The sequence below is a fragment of the Corvus kubaryi genome, unplaced genomic scaffold (genome assembly GCF_017639235.1).
Source record: "Corvus kubaryi isolate FWS band 111438036 unplaced genomic scaffold, C.kubaryi_AGA036_p1.0 split1-131, whole genome shotgun sequence".
Classification (NCBI taxonomy): domain Eukaryota; kingdom Metazoa; phylum Chordata; class Aves; order Passeriformes; family Corvidae; genus Corvus; species Corvus kubaryi.
Window position 1 is genome coordinate 28,278,894 of NW_024582073.1, and position 19,234 is coordinate 28,298,127.

At 38.3% G+C, this 19,234-nt stretch overlaps 1 protein-coding gene across 4 annotated transcripts in view; it reads right to left on the reverse strand.

Moving 5' to 3' along the window:
* Positions 1-19,234, reverse strand: part of CTNNA2 (catenin alpha 2) — a 462,234-nt gene that overhangs the window by 10,450 nt on the left and 432,550 nt on the right. For 3 of the 4 annotated variants that reach the window (XM_042053726.1, XM_042053727.1, XM_042053729.1), the window contains 2 exons: positions 18,445-18,579; positions 5,663-5,806 (listed from right to left, as the gene is read on the reverse strand). In XM_042053726.1, the coding sequence (XP_041909660.1) occupies positions 5,663-5,806; positions 18,445-18,579 (279 nt within the window). The remainder of the gene's footprint in view (positions 1-5,662; positions 5,807-18,444; positions 18,580-19,234) is intronic. The other variant, XM_042053728.1, reaches the window with a different exon arrangement.

The following is a 19,234-nucleotide window of genomic DNA, read 5'->3' on the forward strand; positions in this document are numbered from 1 at the left end:
GATGGATAATCTCCCACATCTCTGGGCTACAGAACCGCACCCTACACCTGAATTTCACTACCCTTCAGTTAAAACTTTTTAACCTTATATTTAATTGGTATTTCCCCATGTGAAAACCCATTTTTACCCCTTTTCCTGTCGCAATGACCATACACCTCTGACAGGTCTGGATCTGGTTCTTCTAAATCCTCCTCATAGGTGGTTGTAGACAACAATATCTCCTCTGAGCCTTCTCTGTATACATGCAAATGTATCTATGACTTCTGTAGATTATGTTGGCAATCTCATTTTCACTGCTACAAGAGCACGTGTCCTACCCAAACAGGAAAAAATATGAGTAATTGTAGAAAAAGGAGGAAAAAAATATCAATTTTTGACAATTTCTTAATAGCTTATTGAAATTGTTTAAGTCCAGTACTATTCTCTTCAGAAAATACTTGTGGTTAGGGATTCCCAATTTACATGGGGTCTATTTTCTTTTGCAGTTCAGTACTTTAGGTAGCATTTTCCCTGAGCAACAAATGCAGAAGTATTGGTGTCCTCAATGATTCAAATAATCCAAATGGTTTCTGTGCTTTCAACCTCATGACAACCATCCCTGCACAAAACAAATTAATTCAACCACATCTCCAGATCTTCCCTCTAATCCAGAACTTATGTAAAGGAGATGAAGGTATAGACTTTAGAAGAATGGTGAAATGAAAAAGCATTTGCAGTGGCTCTTTTCTTATAAAGTTCTTATTTAAATAGTGTACATTAGTCATGATTACCTACAGACTTGACTGCACTTAGCTGGCATCAGAAAAATTCCAATTGTGTGTCTTTAACTATCAGTCATGATCCACCATGGATGGTGTCACTTGCACCCCCAGAATTTCTTCGGATGTCTCTGACTGAACAATTTCTCTAGGAATGAAAGCAGGAAAAATAGGGCTGTTCATAAAACCCACTGATTCAGTGTGTTTGGTGACCTCATCAAAGCATTCAGAGCTTCCATTTCTACAAAATAAATCTCATCCTGCACTCAGCCTCCCTAATTCCAGGTTCTGGACCAAAAGATTCCAGACTCTCTTTGTGCTTGGTGAAGAAGACCAGGAACCATGGAGCACTCAAGATCTCTCATGGGTTCATTCTCTATGGAGATCCGCCAAAGCACCCCACCTTTTAAACTCTATTTAGAGATCCTGAATTGCATTAGAATCTTAAAGATAGTACTGACACTCTGGGAGAAGCTCAACATCTGCGAAAAAATCGTCCTTAGATTTGACCTAGTGGTCCAAGAATTCAAACAACCTAATGACTGTTTCTGAGACTGTTTTCCTTAATTCTTCTATTTTGGTCCCCAAACATGTCAAATGGGAAAAACCCACAAACTACAAACTTATACATTTCTCCAATCTCCAGAAACTAGGAAGATTAGAGCATAGAAACAGCGACTTTATATAGATAAATGCTCCTTAATAAGCAATTTAAATATTTCTGTTCAGAAAAAATTAGGCAGCAGCTCAGTTCACAGAAAGTTGAATTTACTTACATATGAATACAAACCCTTGAAAGAAGCCCAAGGCTAAACTCTGACTCTGTACATGTCTGAACACATGGTTTAATTCACCTGCTTATGCCTCTGTAAATTTTTAAGGTATTACCAACCTAACCAGTTGTCAGTGTCTACCTGAAACAAGAATATCTGCCCTCTGGAAATGGCTCTTGAGTTCCACATAAAGGAAGCCTGGAGTGAACATCTCAGATGCAGATGTTTACACTTGGCTGGATGAATCACTTTTCATACAGCAATAGAGATGACAGCAAAAACCTCTTCATGATTCAATTAAAATCTTTCTGAATAATAAAATAACCAGTTTCCATTATGCCAGAGACCTACTCTCATCTTCTTGCACAGCTTGAGCGGGGTAGCCTCCCACTGTTACTGCAGGATTTCTTTTTCAAACCATACTTCACCCTGGTGAAGTCTTTCTCCTGTTGTTTATTTGGGGGGGCAGTGTTTGTGGTTCCTTTGGTTCTTGGGGGCTGTTCTGTTGTTTTTGGTTGATTGGTTGGTTTCAGTTTTGTTTTTTTATTTGGTTTTTTTTTTTAATTTGGCCATCCAGACTGGAAACTGAAATATCAAATGGAAGACAGAGAAACTCTGGTCTTGAACATTAGCTGAGTCTTGAAGGAGTATGTAGTTTTTGAAACCCATCGTGATTCTATAGATCTCTTCTGCCTTAAGCATGGCTCAGCATTATTTGTAGAAAGGAAATAATGACAATATTTACCTCTGTTTTCAGTTTTACCAGGGTACACCATGTGTCTGCTTTGAGACACTCAGATGGGACTGATAAACATCCAAAGGATTACGATTTAAGAGAATCATGTTTAATGTCTTCGAGTGCAACTGTCCCAGGATCAGAAAGTCCAGGGTGTTAAGGCAGTCCTGGCTTCCTCCATCCACTACACTCAGTTCAAGGGCTATGGAGCATTTTTGTTGTAAATTCAAACAAGCTGAGGTCGAGGTTTAAAAGGACTGCAATTTAAATCAACATGAAGAGTCCTCTAGAATGCTGTGAACTGTCATTGTGACTTCTGCTTAAAGAAGATTAAATCCACAGCGATTCATGTTGAGGCAATGGTGTTAAACCAGCCCAAAACTGCAGTAAGAGAGGGCAGGGGGAGAAGCATCTCTTTGCCAGCTGACACGGTTTGGGAACAGATGGTGCATTTCACAGCTCTCCCTCACTTCTCACATAGAAGAAGAAGGTAAGAACCAACCCACAAAGTTTTAATTCAACTTGTAAGAGAAATAAGCCTGGCAAATAGAGAAAAATTGGGAATTTCACATAGCTGCTTTAATCATACTGCAAAAATGCTTGATCCCTGTAGATGATCTCACATCATTAAACTATTGCTCACCCTTTGCCATTATGACTGAGGAACAAATCTGTCATTTAAATGCTGATCTCCTTAAATATATAGGTGTAAATATACTAGTTAATATATTGGGTTTGTTTCGAGACAGTTATACATAACGTGCTTGCAAATACAAAGCAATAAATTTTTTAAGAATACCATATCAAAAATTAACTTTCAGTTTGCTAATAATTTATGAAGATTTAACTCATTGGAATTAGCATGTATTGGAAGAAATTTCTCAGATATTTGCTTTCAAAGTTTTCATATTAAACACTAAATAAAATCAGCTGAAATCTAGGCCTTAGAATATTTTAATGTAATGTACATGTAAATCTTATTAAACAAACTCCATAACTGACTGAATACACATTTAAGCCTAAGCTGTAAAACGCAGGAATCTGTGCACTTCAGACATTTTAATTTTTTTTTAAAATCATAGCTGCTAGTAAAATAATTTAACAGGGGAATTAGCTCAGTAAATGTAACATTAGTTTATTTATTCTCCCAATGTTAAGTCATTCAGCCAAACTCACAGCCTGGGGTTACCTGGGCAAAAATTCGTTATTAGCATTGGCACAGACAGATTTCAGGTTAATTATTGCAACAATTCATGTAATTTGGAATATCATTCGCTCTACAAACTCCCCACTATAAAGCAGTCAGCCAACTGCTAATTTGCTCATCTTACAAGATAAATTTAGAATGCAAATTTCTCTGGATTCAAAGTAATCCACTGACATCTCTGTTCCATGATATCCTCTTAGTGCTGATCACTGTCTCTAATTCACCATCATTACTGAATGACATCAGTTCTGATTCCCTTTTCCCAACTTAAAAAGAGTTTCTATGCCACCAAAATGCTTTTGTATCATTGAAGTGAGGTTAGGGCACTGTAGAGTTGCTCCCTGTGTTTTATCAATTCTGTGCAAAAACTAAAGTCTCCTGCATTATGCGAGAATAATTATGTGCTAAGACAATTTGACAAACTCATCAGCATAGGATGTGCTTAGGATCTAAATTAAATTTTACCTCCAAGCATTTGCCTCTGAAAAGAACAAACTTCAAATCATCTTTAAGAGCAGCAATTCCCATAAAGTTTTCCCAGTGAAACATTAGAGATTGACTAACCTGTTTTTCCTTTCCTACTGAAAAGATTAAAGTTTGCTGGGGAAGCTAAATTTCCTAGGCAAGTTCGTGGCTTTGCAAAGGAAGATTTGGAGACTTCAGTGTTTGGTTTACTTAAGGAATAAACAGTAATAATAAAACTCCTTGTGCACATTATTCAAAGCCAAAAAAGCTACTACCCGTCAGGGAGACATTTTAATATTCTTTGTCGCTATTTTTCTCTTTGACAGGGAGGGGAACAACCATTTGTGAAAGTTTTGGTAGGTAGCTTTGTAAACAAGACTCTCACCCTCCCCGAATTTAATTTAGATTGCCTGTGCATTGATACAAAGAGCATTCCTGAGGAATATCTATCCATCGCTATGGACCAAATCCCAACACATGCCACTGACCAGAAGATGGAATGGTTTGAATCCTTACCCAATTGCTCAAAGCCACCTAGTCACCTGGAAATAGAAGTACTTCATCAATCAGACTATGGACCATCTCTGCTGAAAAGGCTGTGATTGCACTCTCTTTCTTTGATTTATTGAGGACATGTTGCTGCCTTTTAGTGCCTCTCACTGGGATATGACAAGACCCCACACGAAGCTGGTAAAGAGCTTTAAATGAACAAGAACAGCAAGATTTGCAGTATCTCTAGGGCCCAAAATCTTTGTATGATCCTTCCTCTGCCCTTTAGTATGAGAGATCTGACATCTTGACAGCTTTAACAGATACCCAGGAGGCAGAACAAGAAAGGAAGATCTTCATAGTCCATCTTGTCTTTTTTAATATGCTGGGGGATATTAAAACAGTGAAGCAGTAATACCTGGGCCGAGGAAAATAGGTAACAAAACAATGCTTTAAAGTAAAACCATAACATTTAGGTAGTGAGACAAAAAACACACCAAGAAATTCAGTCAGCAGTATCCCTGCCCATCTCAAGTTTTTATCAAAGAAAAAAAAGAGTCAAATGTTTTGATTTATAATTTCAAAGGTTAAATCTGAGTTACGTCTCCCCAGGGTTTCCTGCTTAATTTTATGTCTTCTACAATTTACCTTTGAATTTTATTTCATCTATAAAAGAGGTCTTATAATTGGCATATTGTCAATACACAGATTCATAAATATACTGGAAAAAGTGAATAAAAACAGTAATAGAGAATATAAAATAAAAGGAAATCCTATCCCATATAAACAGCCATTATCCACAGTTAGTAGTGATAAATATATAAATAAAACCATCTATCTTTAATCATAAAGAATTTCAGGAAAATTATGGCCCAGCACTGTAACTAAATACTGTAATTAAATTAATGGAAGTTTAGCAGCTGAGTTCAAGGGGATCAGAGCCTGCCTTTCACAGGACAATATAAACATTGAAGGATCAGTTTAACCATCAGCCAATGGACCACCTCTGCAGAGAAACGTGGCCATTGCTTTGCAGGTGAAGTTAACTCTGGGGCTTCAGGCCAGGGAGGAAACGCTTCTTTGCAGGTGACTAAGACAACACGTGCAATTAACTCTGTGAGTCCTATGGTTAATTAAAAAAAAAGAGAAGCTATCAAGAAAATCCCCCATTCTCATGTCTCTTCCCTCCACCCCCAGACCTATAAAGACATAGATGAGACAGGAGGTTACTCACCGTTGAGGAGTCACCGCTTCCAGTCTCAAGCGTAGCTCCCTCAGCACAGGTGGGTGGGTGGGTGGAAAGTTGACTAGCCCTGCCCCCATCTATGACATCACACTCTACCTCATAAAAGGTAGTGAAAGTGCTCTGAACTCCAGTCTGATTTCCGAGAGATACAGAAAAGAGATAGTGAGAGAGAGAGCAAGAGAAATATTGTGCCGTAGCATAGAGGTGAGGAGAGAGGGGAAACGTGTGCTGAAGGAGCTATGCTTGGCCAAGGAACACAGGGCCTCCTCCACGATGAGTAACCCCACTGGCTGGGGGTTCCTCTCACTCCTTCCCACAGCACAGGGTCAGCCTGCCAGCCCTACAGGGCTTGCTGATTCAAAAGGGGAAAATTTTTGGCACCTTCTGATGACAACCAGAGAGGACAGAAAGCTCCATCCCAATTAAACGCTGACTGACATCAATCTATCAACCAGATGAATTTGGTCAATAGATTCCCAAGTGACTCTATTTTATGTATGGTTTTGTACAGCCAAACTGCACAAAAACATCCACACCAGTGCAAGCAGCTAAAATTCCAGTGACTACAACAGGAATTACATTTGTGTCCCCCCATGTGGGAAAAACATCCAATTCACACCTGTGGATTGACCCTTGAGTAGAGTAATCCAGAGGGTTGGGCCTCCTGCACTACTGCATGAAGGAGGTCAGGAAAAGAATTATGTTTTTCTTGCATCGAAAATGAGAACTGACAAACTGTGCTGAAAGAAAAAGTGAGGGAAGTATAAAAATTCTGGGCATACATTTATTTACAGAGCACACTTTTGAGTTCCAGAAAATATCAATAAAATTGCAAAGAGGTGATGTTTTTAAAGATGTACATTTTTAGACAATGACAGCTATACAGGCTGAGGCACACTTTTTTTTTCAAACGACATCCCAAGGACTGAAACTGGATGACTTAAAATGGGATATTCAGTCTAATTTATTGTAAATGGTATTTTTATCATCCAAATTCTGGAAAAGCAGGTTTTGGAGTAAACATAATTGCTTATATTATCCACTGGGATTTTCTTAATAACCTAGCTGCAGACTAAAATTGAAAAAACAGTATCTTTTTTTCTGCTGCTAAACCTAACTCCATTAAATAAAACTGCTTAGACAATGGGGGACTATTCAGTGCCAGTAAAGACTGCTAGCATAAGATCCTGCCTTTTGGAAGAGGAGAAATAAATACTCCTTAAATCTCTTTTAAGGATATGTATTAAAAGCACACAGAGTTAATATTGATGCTTTCCCTCAGGCTTTTTGGTGCTACAAAGATCATGTGAACTGTAATCTAATCATGATTAGTTTCTCTGTCTTAATAATGATTAATGTGCATTCCCTGCTCGGTCAGTGTGTTGTTTTTCTCTCCTTTCCTCCTATTGAAAAAAGAGAGTATGTGACTCATGTCTAGTACCAGTCACTCCACCTAACAACAGAAGTCAAGCATTTTCCTTCTTAACCTTCAAAACATTTATCATCATGGTTATCCTGCAGTATCTGCAGATGCTGCTTTAAACCAGTGCATGTGTGGATTTAAAAACTCAACAAATGGGTGCCCAGTGGGCGAAATGAAGAGTTACTGTGGCTGTTAGAGATGAAATGTAACTGCAGGAACACAATGCAAAACTAGGCTGCAGCTGAGGAATGCTAAGTGATGATAGTGCTGTTCATAATTTAACTGTTTTCACATCATCTCTTGATTACAAACTATTTGCACTTTTGAAGACAGAGGGGAGGAAAACCTCCTCTGGTCCCCTGTATTGCATCGACTCCTTATTAATATTTATGTCTAATGGCCTGCTAAAGAGAAAAGAAAAATCCAATTTTTAAAGGCTTTTATGGTAAAAAGTACCAAGTAGTGTTCAGTGAATTCATAACTTAGGTAACCTATGGCTTGACTACTGCACCACAGTTGTTTTTGCCAAATAAAGTAGGAATATATTTCGAACTCCTGTGACCACCAGACCTCATGAAGCCTAAGTCAGGTTGCTCCTTCTGATAAAGAGAAGGATGTTCAGAGGATATAATCTTAAATATGAGAAAAATTACACATGTAACAGCAGCTCTCCTAAAGAGAGAGTTTAGAGGGATAAAGAGTTAAACTGTCTCTTATTGGGATGAAACATATGAAAGTAGCACAACTAAATCCTGTAAGACTGAGTATGGCCAAGGATATTTTTCAGTAACAAGATAAGAAATACGGAGAAATACGGAAAATTCCACCCTGATAATGTGATATAAACAGTTCAATAGATTGGGTAGCAGATTATACCCCAGATGGTGTTTTGGGGCTAGTACTGCTTAAATTTGAAATCTTGCTTTGACCTGCTTAGTATGATTTCTGTAGTTGATAAAGAGAATATTAAGTGAAGAGCAAGGTTAAGACTGAGTTGTGAACATACACTAGAACACATTACTGAATAAAAGCAGAGAAAGAATACACCTCATGAAAACATTTTTAAAATGTATATACATTCAAGAAAGTGCAGAAATCTTCCAAATGCTCGAAGGAACACGACTAAGATTAATTAAATGAATGCATGGAAATGCAAAGAGATAGTAAATGAAGACTTTAATATCAAATATTTTCTTAAGGGATGTAAGCTAAGCCTAACAGCATAAGAAAACTATGTGAATGCAGGTCAAGTAATTGATTTAATCACTTGCACCCAGGCACTAGAAGTCATCTTAAAGTAAGGGTCCATGTTCAGTCTGACCTCAAAGACCTGCTGGAAAAAAAATCCCAGTGTGCTTTCTTTCTTGCTTAAAAGAATGAACAGTGGTGGGAAAGGCAGGCACCACACAGGCACTCCTGGGTGCTGTCTGTAAAGTTTGAGCACAGAGAGCAGCTGGGGAGTACCAACCCTGCAGAAGCATTACCCAGACTGGTACAGACAGGAGGTAAGAATGGATGGATTGTAAGGAATTGAAAGAAGAGCTTGAAAAGCCCATGTAAAAATGCCAAAGGGACACATTTCATGAAAGTCTGAGAGCTTAGCACAGACACACCTCTGACCCAAAGAGGGCCAGCTGCTGTAGGGCATCGGCATGATGGATAAGTGGGAAAATCCTTTTTGTACATCATCTGTCATAGTTAAGGAATGATGAAATATGGAACATCCTACCTGACACTGAATAAAGCTGTAACTTCTCTAACTTTTTGACAATGGAAATGTTGAATCCAGTTGCAGATACAAAAAGGGGATTAAAATGTTTCTGCAGTCTTTTGGCCCAGATCTTGATGCTCTAATCCAGTTTTACAGAGTTCTAATTTGGTCTTTGATGAGATTTAGGACACGTTACTTGTTTACTTCATCTCAGTTTCTAGACATACTATTACCTACCTGGTAACCCAGTTCACAAGGTTTTGATGATGCATTAGTCAGAATCAGAAAGAACTGATGCTAAAAGAAAACATTTGAGAATATCTAACAGTAAGAGGTTAGGATTGATTTTTCTGGTATTGGATAGTTTTTACTTTGACTTCATATCAATGTCTTAAATACATTGCACAAAACAAATCCTTTTTGTTGATGCAGCTGCTTATCAGCCATGTAAGATTAGATGTGGTAACAGGACGATTCTTCCTTTGCTTCTTATGAGGTACATAAATAATTTCAATAATAATATGTCCCAAGTATGGAAGAAAATATTTCAGAAGTTAAAGACAGAAGACAACTTTCAACCTGCCTCACTCAGTTCGCTCTCTTTCTAAAGGCCATTATGACCTACCACCTTTAACAGAAATACATCTCATTTGTGAGTTTTATTAAACACTTTATTGTAAGCTGTTCTGTTCAGTATTTGCAGTTGGTTTTGCTCAGGCTGGTAGCACCTGTTGATGTTTTCCCTTGAGGGCAAATCTTGTCTGGGAGTAGTTCTATATGTGTTACTCATCTACAACTCCAGTTGTCAAGAAGTGTAATTAAAGTCAAAGGAACTGGTAAGTCTGAACTTTAGTTGTTACTCTTTTACTATCTGCAAAAGCACCATCTGATAGTACTTTTAGAAGTGGGATTTAGTGTCACTATGTTCAAACTCAAGGAGTTAAATAATTGCAGGAGCAACAAGATGTATTTCTGTAAGAAATATTATCCAAAATTTCCTATTGTGGGTTAAAGCTGTCATTATTCAGATGGGAAATTCATTCCCCATAATTTCATGTGCAAGAAACAAAACTCAGTTTCATTTAAGGCCTTGGGATGAACCTATTAGCAAATCTATGCTGTGCATTAGGGAGACCAACTGCGAATGCCCCAGGGTAAAGGAATTCTTATTTAATACCAAATGGTGACACTTGGCCCCAAACCATCTCTGCTAAAGGCAGTAAGACAGGAAAAGAAGTAAACATCAGATAGCACCAAAGTCCTCTCTCTCTTTATAGTAATTCTTACAGGAATAATCCTTTAGGACCATATCTTAGGTTGTGTTAGAATGGTCTCTGAGCCTTGCTAATTACTGCAGGGCTGGTGTAATTTGTGTATCACAAAAACATTATATTCCCATTTTCTTCCCAACTCATTCAGCATGGCCTGGAATAGGAAAACAGCCTGAAGTGAAGCTGTAACTACCACAGCAGGCGAGCTTTGAATTGTTGAGTGGCTACTATTTTTAAAGCAAATGCAGTATGTAATGAAGCAAATACAACAGTATTTCCTTCAATTCTCTAACCTTTTTCTGTGGTCGTATTTGTTTCAAGCCTCAGTCTTGAATCTGTAACATTTTGCGTTGTTCTCAAGGAATTAGATGGCTTAATATTGTTTGGTATCAGAAATGCTTCTCTTTGCAGAAAATTCTTCTAATGAGAAATTTCAATAAATGTAATCTCCACAAATGCTTGAATACTGGTCACCTGATAAAGCACAAGAGCATCTTCTGTGGAGCCAAAATGCTTCTTAATAAGGATAAAAGTCTGACCCGTCTAAACTTAAACCTACTGAATGCAGACATATAGATGGTGTGCATTCTTCTTGTCTCCATGAATATATTCTAATGAAGACAAGTGCAGTGTAATTTTGCTTTGAAAATTAAATTCTAGATAACATCTTTCCATTTATGCAGGATAAATGGAAAGATTACGACGTATTTTATGACGTATAAATATTTCATATTTATGTGTGTTTACATATGCATTTATATAAAATGAGGTATTTTCTAAGTCCTAAAAATAGCCTTATATCAAAAAAATTGGAGCTTCAAAAGAACTGAGATGATTGCATGAAAAATATTTTCTTGTTGGATTTTTCACTTGTGTCTTGAGCTTTGTTCATCTGCTTTTCCTTATATAAATTCTGCCTGCCACCATCCACCTTCTTTGAAGGAACGGCCATACACTAATAAAAATAAATTAACCTTTCCAGAGGTTTCTACACAGTTTTTTCTGTGGATCACAGTTATGATCCCCCTGAAGCCCAAAGCTCAGCGTATGTGCTATCATCCAATCCAGCACCTTTTGTAAAGGCAAAACCCTGTGAACTCCCTGACACAGGAACAAGATCCTGTGGGATCTTTCACTTGCCTGAATCAAAACGCTGAACAAACATTTAAAGAGACCTCTGGAGGACTCCTGTACAACTTTTGACTTGAAATGGGTTGATTACTGAAGTTAGATCTTCTCAGCTGCTACACTGTCTACTCCAGGCTTGAATTCCTCCAAGGAAGCCAACTGCATAAACTCTCTGGGCTCCTGGTCCGTGCTACCTTTACCGGGGTGCAAAAGGTAGGCTACATATAACAAACTAAATTCTTATTACTGTCAAATATTTGGGAGAGGTATTGCAAATGGCTTTAGAGCCACTACAGATACATCTATTTATGCCTTTTTTTTTTTAATTTAAGATGTTTTCATAGGATAATTAGAAATTCTTCACTGTTTTAACTTTGAGAAAGCCCTAAGACAGTGCTTCCATAAAATCCATCATATATAATGAATATATGACCATGAGGGATTTTATCAGCACTCATTTTGATTAACCTGCATAACTCACTGGTGCCTTTGTCCTTTAGGAGTAGTAAATTGACTCAGTGTCAGGATGATAAATATTTTATGTCACTACATCGTCAGGTAGTCCCTTCTTGGACAGTGTACTGAGGAACATTCTGTGCCAGCAGGAGCTGGAGACTTCTGTATTAGTCAGTTCAAACAGATTTGTTCCAGATAAAGGTTTATCCAAACCTATGAAGTATATATGCTTCACATAGCCATATATTTTGGAATGGAGTACACTTACTATGGCTTTATTTCACCCTCACATTTATCAGTATATCTGCATAAATTCAAACACTTATGCAGAGGTTATTTAAATATATCTTCAACCTAAACTGTCCAGCTGAAACATCTCTCTGTATTTTTCATGTCTTTAAAGTCTCCCAAAGCAGATGACATGAGCTAGCTGAATACACAGTGCAGATCAAGCTCTCTCACTTTCCCCCCCCAGCCCCAGACTTCCTGTCCTGGAAGCTGTTTTGCGCAACTGCCAAAATAAAGACCCTGACTTTTTATTTTCTCTCCCTGCTTGTTATGTTTGGAAAGTAGAGATTATTGTGGAGCTCAATCAGCTTTACGGTCCTGACTTCATCTCAGTCCTTCCCCAACATTGCAATTCTTTGATTTCATGCTCCTATCCTGCTTTTGGTTTGGCTTTATTCCCCTGACCATTTCATATCCCCTATTTCTTTGGCTTACTTCCTTATTATTTCCATGTGCTGTCCTTTATCCACTTCTTCCACAGAATCACAGGATCAACTAGGTTGGAAAACACCTCTGAGCTCATGGAGTCCATCCTATGACCCAGCACCACTGTGGCACTGCCTGCCATGTCCAGTCTTTCCTTAAACACCTCCAGGGATGGTGACTCCACCACCACCCTGGGCAGCCCATTCCAATGTCTAATCACCCATTCTGTGAAGAAATCCCTCCTAATGTCCAACTTAAACCTCCTCTGGCACAGCTTAAGACTGTGTCCTCTTATACTGTGGCTGGGTTCCTGGGAGATGGGGAGAATCCCCTCCCTCCCCTGCTACCCACCCGGCTTTGGATGCAGCCCAGCACCCCCGTGGTTTCTGGGCTGCCAGTGCACATTACTGGGTCATGTGGGGCTTTTCATCAACCAACACCCCCAAGCTCTTCTTCTCAGGGCTGCTCTCAGTCTATTCTCCTCCCAGCCTGTGTTTGTGCATGGGATTGCCCTGACCCAGGCACAGGACCCTGCATTTAGCCTTGTTGAACTTCATGAGGTTCTTACAGACCCACCTCTCTAGTCCCTTTGGATGACATCCCTCCCCTACAGCATGTCAGTGGCACCACACAGCTTGGTGTTGTCACAAAACTTGCTGAGGGTGCACTTGATCCCACAGTCCATGTCACTGACCAAGATGTTAAACAGTGCCAGTCCCACCACCGACCCCTGAGGAACACACTCATCCCTGGTGTCCACTTGGACAGTGAGCCCTTCACTTCAACTCTTTGAGTGTGACCATGCAGCCAACTCCTTATCCACTTCTCTACAGTTTAGAGACAAGGATATATGGGCCAGTTGTTCCATTTCTATTATAAATTTATAGTAAAACTCATTTTGTCGTTAGCTGAGTAACCTTTTTGCACTCCTGAGAATCTTCAAGAAAAGGAACCCAACAGTTTTGTCAATTTACCAACTCTCCCTTCATGAAACTTTCTTTCACATAATGCTCAATTCTTGCCTGGTTCAGGAGAATTAAATCACTCTGTTTACCAAACTCCAAATCACACTTTGTCCATTCTGTCAAATATTTTAAATGTATTTTAAGCATTTTAAATGCAAAGGTTCTCTCCAATTGCCAACCTTGTTTTAAAGGAAAACACCCCAGAAAGGCGGGGTTTTTTTACTCTTAATCAACTATTTGGGTACATCCTCTTAATCCAAATTCAGTGAAAGATGGCCTTGCTCACTTTTATTAACAGGTGAACTTCAAATTACCTGATTTTTCCTTGAGTCTACAGAATTAATAAGTAGGAATGTGATACTTTACTGCCCACATGATACCAACTTGCTTTTATAGTACAAGGTAGTTTAGAGTGATTCAGCCTTAATTGAAAGAAAAGTAGGACATTTAAGCCATTTTTATTAGATGAAAGATCTGTAGGCAGAATTGATAAGGAAACTGCTGCTGAGCTCACCTGAAATAACTGCTGGATGCTCACTGTTATTCTGTGATAAATAATGAGCCTCATGCATGTTTGATGAGGACTGGCTCTTTCTGGTTACCTTACTCTGATCTCTGATCATAAATAAACATACAATTATTTTGCAGTATATCCTGTATCTGTTCATACTTTTATGTATCCACCCTCCCAGTCCAGGTGTTATGCCAATTTTCATCATGTCCTACCCAAAATTAATGGAGTGGCTCCGGCCCTTTTACCTTCCTGTTCCTGCCAAACTCCTCACTTAAATTCACCAAGCAAGAACTCCTTGGTAAACTCAAAATCTTAACTAAACTGTCTTGTACCTTCAACAGAATATAGGAATCATGCTCTGGGTATCACAGTTGAGCCTATTATGTTAAGATAAATAGGACTTGGAAAATAACTGGGAACTGGATCCAGCTAAAGTGTATGTTTGGAGTGTGCTTTAGCTATTGCTTCCGTATTTTTGGACAGTGTTCAAAGGCACGTGGCTGCTTTTCTGTACAACCCTGCATATCTGTCTGGTTCTGAAGTTTAAGACTCTGGGAAATTTTCTGATAATACAGCTGATTTTATCTTTAGAGCGCTAAATCAAACTGAACATGATAAGGAGCTGCCTTGGATAAGGGATTTTCTTAAATTCTGCTCAATCTAATCCTGCAGGGAAAAACTGTGGCAAATCTACTAATATAAACAAGAACTTTAAAAAATGCAAGCTTATAGCCTAAATGGGTAGTAGCTAAATGAGCTGATCAGCTTCTGAGCAGCAGTAAACAGAACAAGTGGATATTTATTCTAGAATAGGAAATGAATATATAGATCTGTTTTATTGTAATTCTCTTGCTAACAAGAGGCAGACGTGAATGCTAGAAAAATAAAGCAGCCCTAGAGTTAGAAGTCTGATCTTTTTATCCAAATAAGAAACATCATCATTAAAGGCAACTCTATTGAACAAAAGTAGCTCCTACAAAAAGGCAAGGCCATCAGCAAGAGCTAAGTATATGTAAATGGGATTTACTTCACTTAGAGTAGTGTGCTCTCAGCACCTCAGAGGATTCATTCCAATATAATACTGCAAGTGATTATGAAGCAAACAGGCATTACCTTAAATAAACCAAAGCAAGAGACAAAGCAAATTATTTTGAAGTGCTTTTGCTCTGTAATTTCATTAAAGGAGGTTGTTTATTCTCAGAGGGGAACTAGAAATTGAATATTGAAATCTAAAATTACAGAAACATATATCTGTTTACGGACCAAGGTCAAAGAGAGTTTTATTAGGAACAAGGATATCATCTGCACAGTTAGAAATACTTTTTAAATCTTCTGCAATTTTCGCTATTAATTTCTTTTTGCTTTTATCTAACATCCTCCTCACCATTTTTTGTTACTTTCTTCCCTGCAATCTTTTTTGAGTTTTCAGGGCTCCTCACAGAAGAACTGGTATCAGGTTTTTTCCTCATTTTACTTTTCAAAACTCCATTGGAATCAGGAATTAAGTCTCACCTTGGAACATAAAGGGCCAAGTCAACCGACAGTCTAAATTGCCCTTGCTCTGTTAATATTAATGAGGAATTAGTTGATGTGTGCTAACTCCCAACTGCCACGTCTTACTCAACTGGTAAAAATAGTTTTGCTATCTGCATGGAAGGAGTCTGATGGGAAAGATCAAAGGAGAAAAAAGAGCAGAGAGGAGAAGGAATGGGAGAAAGAAAAGGGAAAACAAATAATGGGTCCTTTACTGAAATAATTTACAATTCAGGACTGTGACATTTTCTTACTTTTTGATCTGTTTTCCTATTTGCAGCAAAGTCACTGATGTCAAAAAGGACCCTTCATATGTTATGCTAGAATCATATCAATCTATAGAGGAAAAAGCAAACACGATCAGCTTTATGCTTATTTTCAGAGATAAACCATACTGAACTACTGAATCTTGGGGGGAAAAAAAGAAATAGAAGTTTCATCAAAAGATATATGGCACATTAAATGTTATGTACACAGTATTTTTGAAGTTGTTGCAACATTTTTCTCTAACAAAACTGTAAGAACTGTGGGGTGGCTTTCATCTGTCTTTTAGCTTTTAATTGGTTTTATGTCTCTTTCCTTTATATATAAATATGCATACACCCACACATAGATCCAAACAAACATATGCATACATTCATTTCATTTATAAATATTGATTAATATTCTTAATAATGAAAAAATTCAAGCAGAGATTCTACTCCCCATAACAATTCTGAATTGTAAGTCATCTTTTGGATCGATCTGAATTGTATTGTGGTTCTTTTTAAACACAGTAGTAAATTACAATATTGTAATAATTGTCATGGTGCTTGATATTTACATCTAAACACTTAAATATAGCACAATCACAGAAACTTACTTCTGTAGGCACAGGTTGGGAAGCTTGAGTTCTGGATTTCTATAGCACTTCTAACATGTACTGTATGCAAGTTGCCAAATAATGGTATTTCATTTTGGTATAAATAAAATACTGTTTATTTGTAATTGGCTATCCAAGAGAGAATGAAGAAGAAGATGGAAGCAGAAGCAGCAAGTAGACAAGCAGATGTGAATGTGCACTTGGATACCAGACCTCTGGATAGCAAAGGAGCATACAGTACCCAGCACCTTGAAGATCAACAGCTCAGAAAACAGTGTCAGGAAAGCTCTGCACTGACTGTGTCATGTCAGATCACAAGATAATGCTCTCACAAAGGGATGCACAGGAGTTCAACTCACTATACCTCCTCCTGTTCAGAGCACCAGCAGAAGAAGCAAGCTGGGCAATCTTCAAATTTTCTGTAGGTTAGTTTTACTGCGTCTTTGGAACAGACACAAATAATTTCCATGGTTGAAGCTCGTTTTGCCTTTGAGACTGACTGTGAAAACCCCACCAAACAGAGACACAATGGTGATGGAGCCTGGGAAGCAGTGGGTGCCAACAATGCCAGACTGGAATGATGAACTCAAGCAGTTTGGCCACTTATAATTCCACAACGCATGGGGATGTTCCAGGAACGAGGAGATGCTCGAGGTTCACAATGGCTTATTCAGCATCCACAAACACTGAATAAAGAGACTCGAAAAAAGAAACACACACAACCACAAAAGCCAAGCCGGGAGAAGCACTGATTCGGGAATTGTTTTAGAGAGATGAACATGACAACTCAATGGGTATGAAAGGCTGGACCCAGATGGCAGGAGGTAAGAAAAGATCATAGCAATTATGATGCAGCATAGCTGTCAGTGATACAAGGACAGATCACGCCGTTGCTGTCAGGAAAATGGAAGAGGATCTTTTCATTGCTGTGGGAAGATCAAGGTATTAAAATTACATACGTACATACGTCAAGAAATGAAGACCAATTGCAGGACAGATACAGGAACCTTTAAGCAGCTCCTTTTAGGACTGTGATATGACTTCAGAATGTCTGATCCAAGAAAGCCTGGCAAATGTTTAAGACCTTCTATAGTGCTTTGCAAAAAAAAAAAAAAAATGTTATGTGACTGAGAACACTTTCTGTGACTTCTGGTATGTCTGAGGAAGGCCAGTGACACCACTGGGGAATCTCATGGATGGAATGAAGGGCACAAGCTTGTTGTCCTAATAATCTTCGTACTTGATTGGGCTTAAACAATGAAAGGGTGCTTTTTCAAAACCACATTTGGAAACACATTATTTCGAGCATCCTGGGTCTCACAAATCACCATCGTTTTGAAAACACACTCAGGAGAGTGGAATATGTCATAAATTTACATACATATGGTCTGTACTTGAGTTAGAGGATAACAAAGGTGTCATGGGGCTAAACTAGTGTGAGAGAAAAAATCATGAAGAACAGTCATTGTTACTGCTTGGTTCTAGTATTCTCCCAGAGGCTCAAAGGCCAGCATAGGAGAAGAAAAGAAAAAATATTTTAAAAATGTAAAAAAACTCATTGCTTATAATATTACTGCTGCCTGTCTTTATTTCTACAAAAGGTTGTGTGTAAGAGGTTTGTAGTGTTGAAAATAACTGAAATAACTGGGTGGTATTAGAGTATATAATCATTGTGCTTGCAATAGTGTTCGAAAACAGCACATGCATCAAAATTTAAAATATTTTGCTGGCCTTCCAGAGTCTTTTGCTAAACCTAGTATGCATTGGAACCTGAGTGAATGAATCCCATTAGTCATCACCATCTTAACAATATGCACTTCATATAGAGCTGGCTTCTGCACAGAGGAAGGAAATTACCAGTACTAACAGAGGAAAGAAGATTTATAATGAGCAAATATACAAAAGCTCCAAATAATCATAATATTCACAGCTTGGCAATGACTTTCTAGGCTATGAAATTACTTTTCTTTTGGAAGAATGGAGATTCTACAAGGTTAGTATAAACAAAGGGTAAGTGGAAAATCAAATTGCTCTACACAAGTTATTATAAGGCCTGGAATATTGGTGACAGAATTTAAAAAAAAAAATGCTTATGAATCAGTGGATTTTTGTTTTGTACATTATTGCAATCAAAAACACTCCCTTTCAAGTCCTACATGGGAAACAAATGGTTAAATACAAATCCCAGCTTACCCCTGATACAATGAGTTCTCCACCCAGGTTCTGAACTTCTGCCTTCACTTTGCTGCAGATATTGAGCTGGTGGCAGTACAGGGCAATGCGCTGCAGGTAGGCCAGCAGATCCTGCTTGCAGGCGGAGTCTGGGCACTGCACAAAACAGAAATATTGATTAGATGTAGCTGAGTTCATGAGATTAGAGACAGCTAATCAGATAGTGGCAATATGTGTGTGTTAGGTGGATCTATTCCACTTGGTCTTTACATGAGGTACTTGATAAAGTGTGAAAACTCAAATTCTACCTTTCATTTAACTCAAGATTTATGAATTGAAACCTAAAGATGCACTCTACCTTTCTGTAAAATGAGAAACCTCTTTATCAGCATTATGAAAATAATAGTTTTAAATTACGCTCTGCATTAATTTATGGTATTGTATTGAGCAGCCAAAAGACCAGGTTTAATTTGAAACTCCAGGCTGCCTGCTGGGTGTCCAAGTTAACATCCGATATGGACCAGTTAAAGTCCAGGAAAACCCAGTTCTGAGTGGTTATCCCCACTCTAATGCCAACTCTTGTCTGCCTGGCAGCTTCCCTGGCATTTGTGCAGACATTCAGAGGATGAGATTAGGTCAAATGTGCTGGATGCTGTGTGGGTTTCATAATCAATAGAACTAAAAAAGGCTCCAGTACAATTTATTCATAGTCTCTGGGACTCTTAATAGAATCATCCCCCACAATATCAACAGCATAACAAACAACAGCCTCGTAGTTAATATTCAAAGTCTTGCCTCAGGAGAACAGACC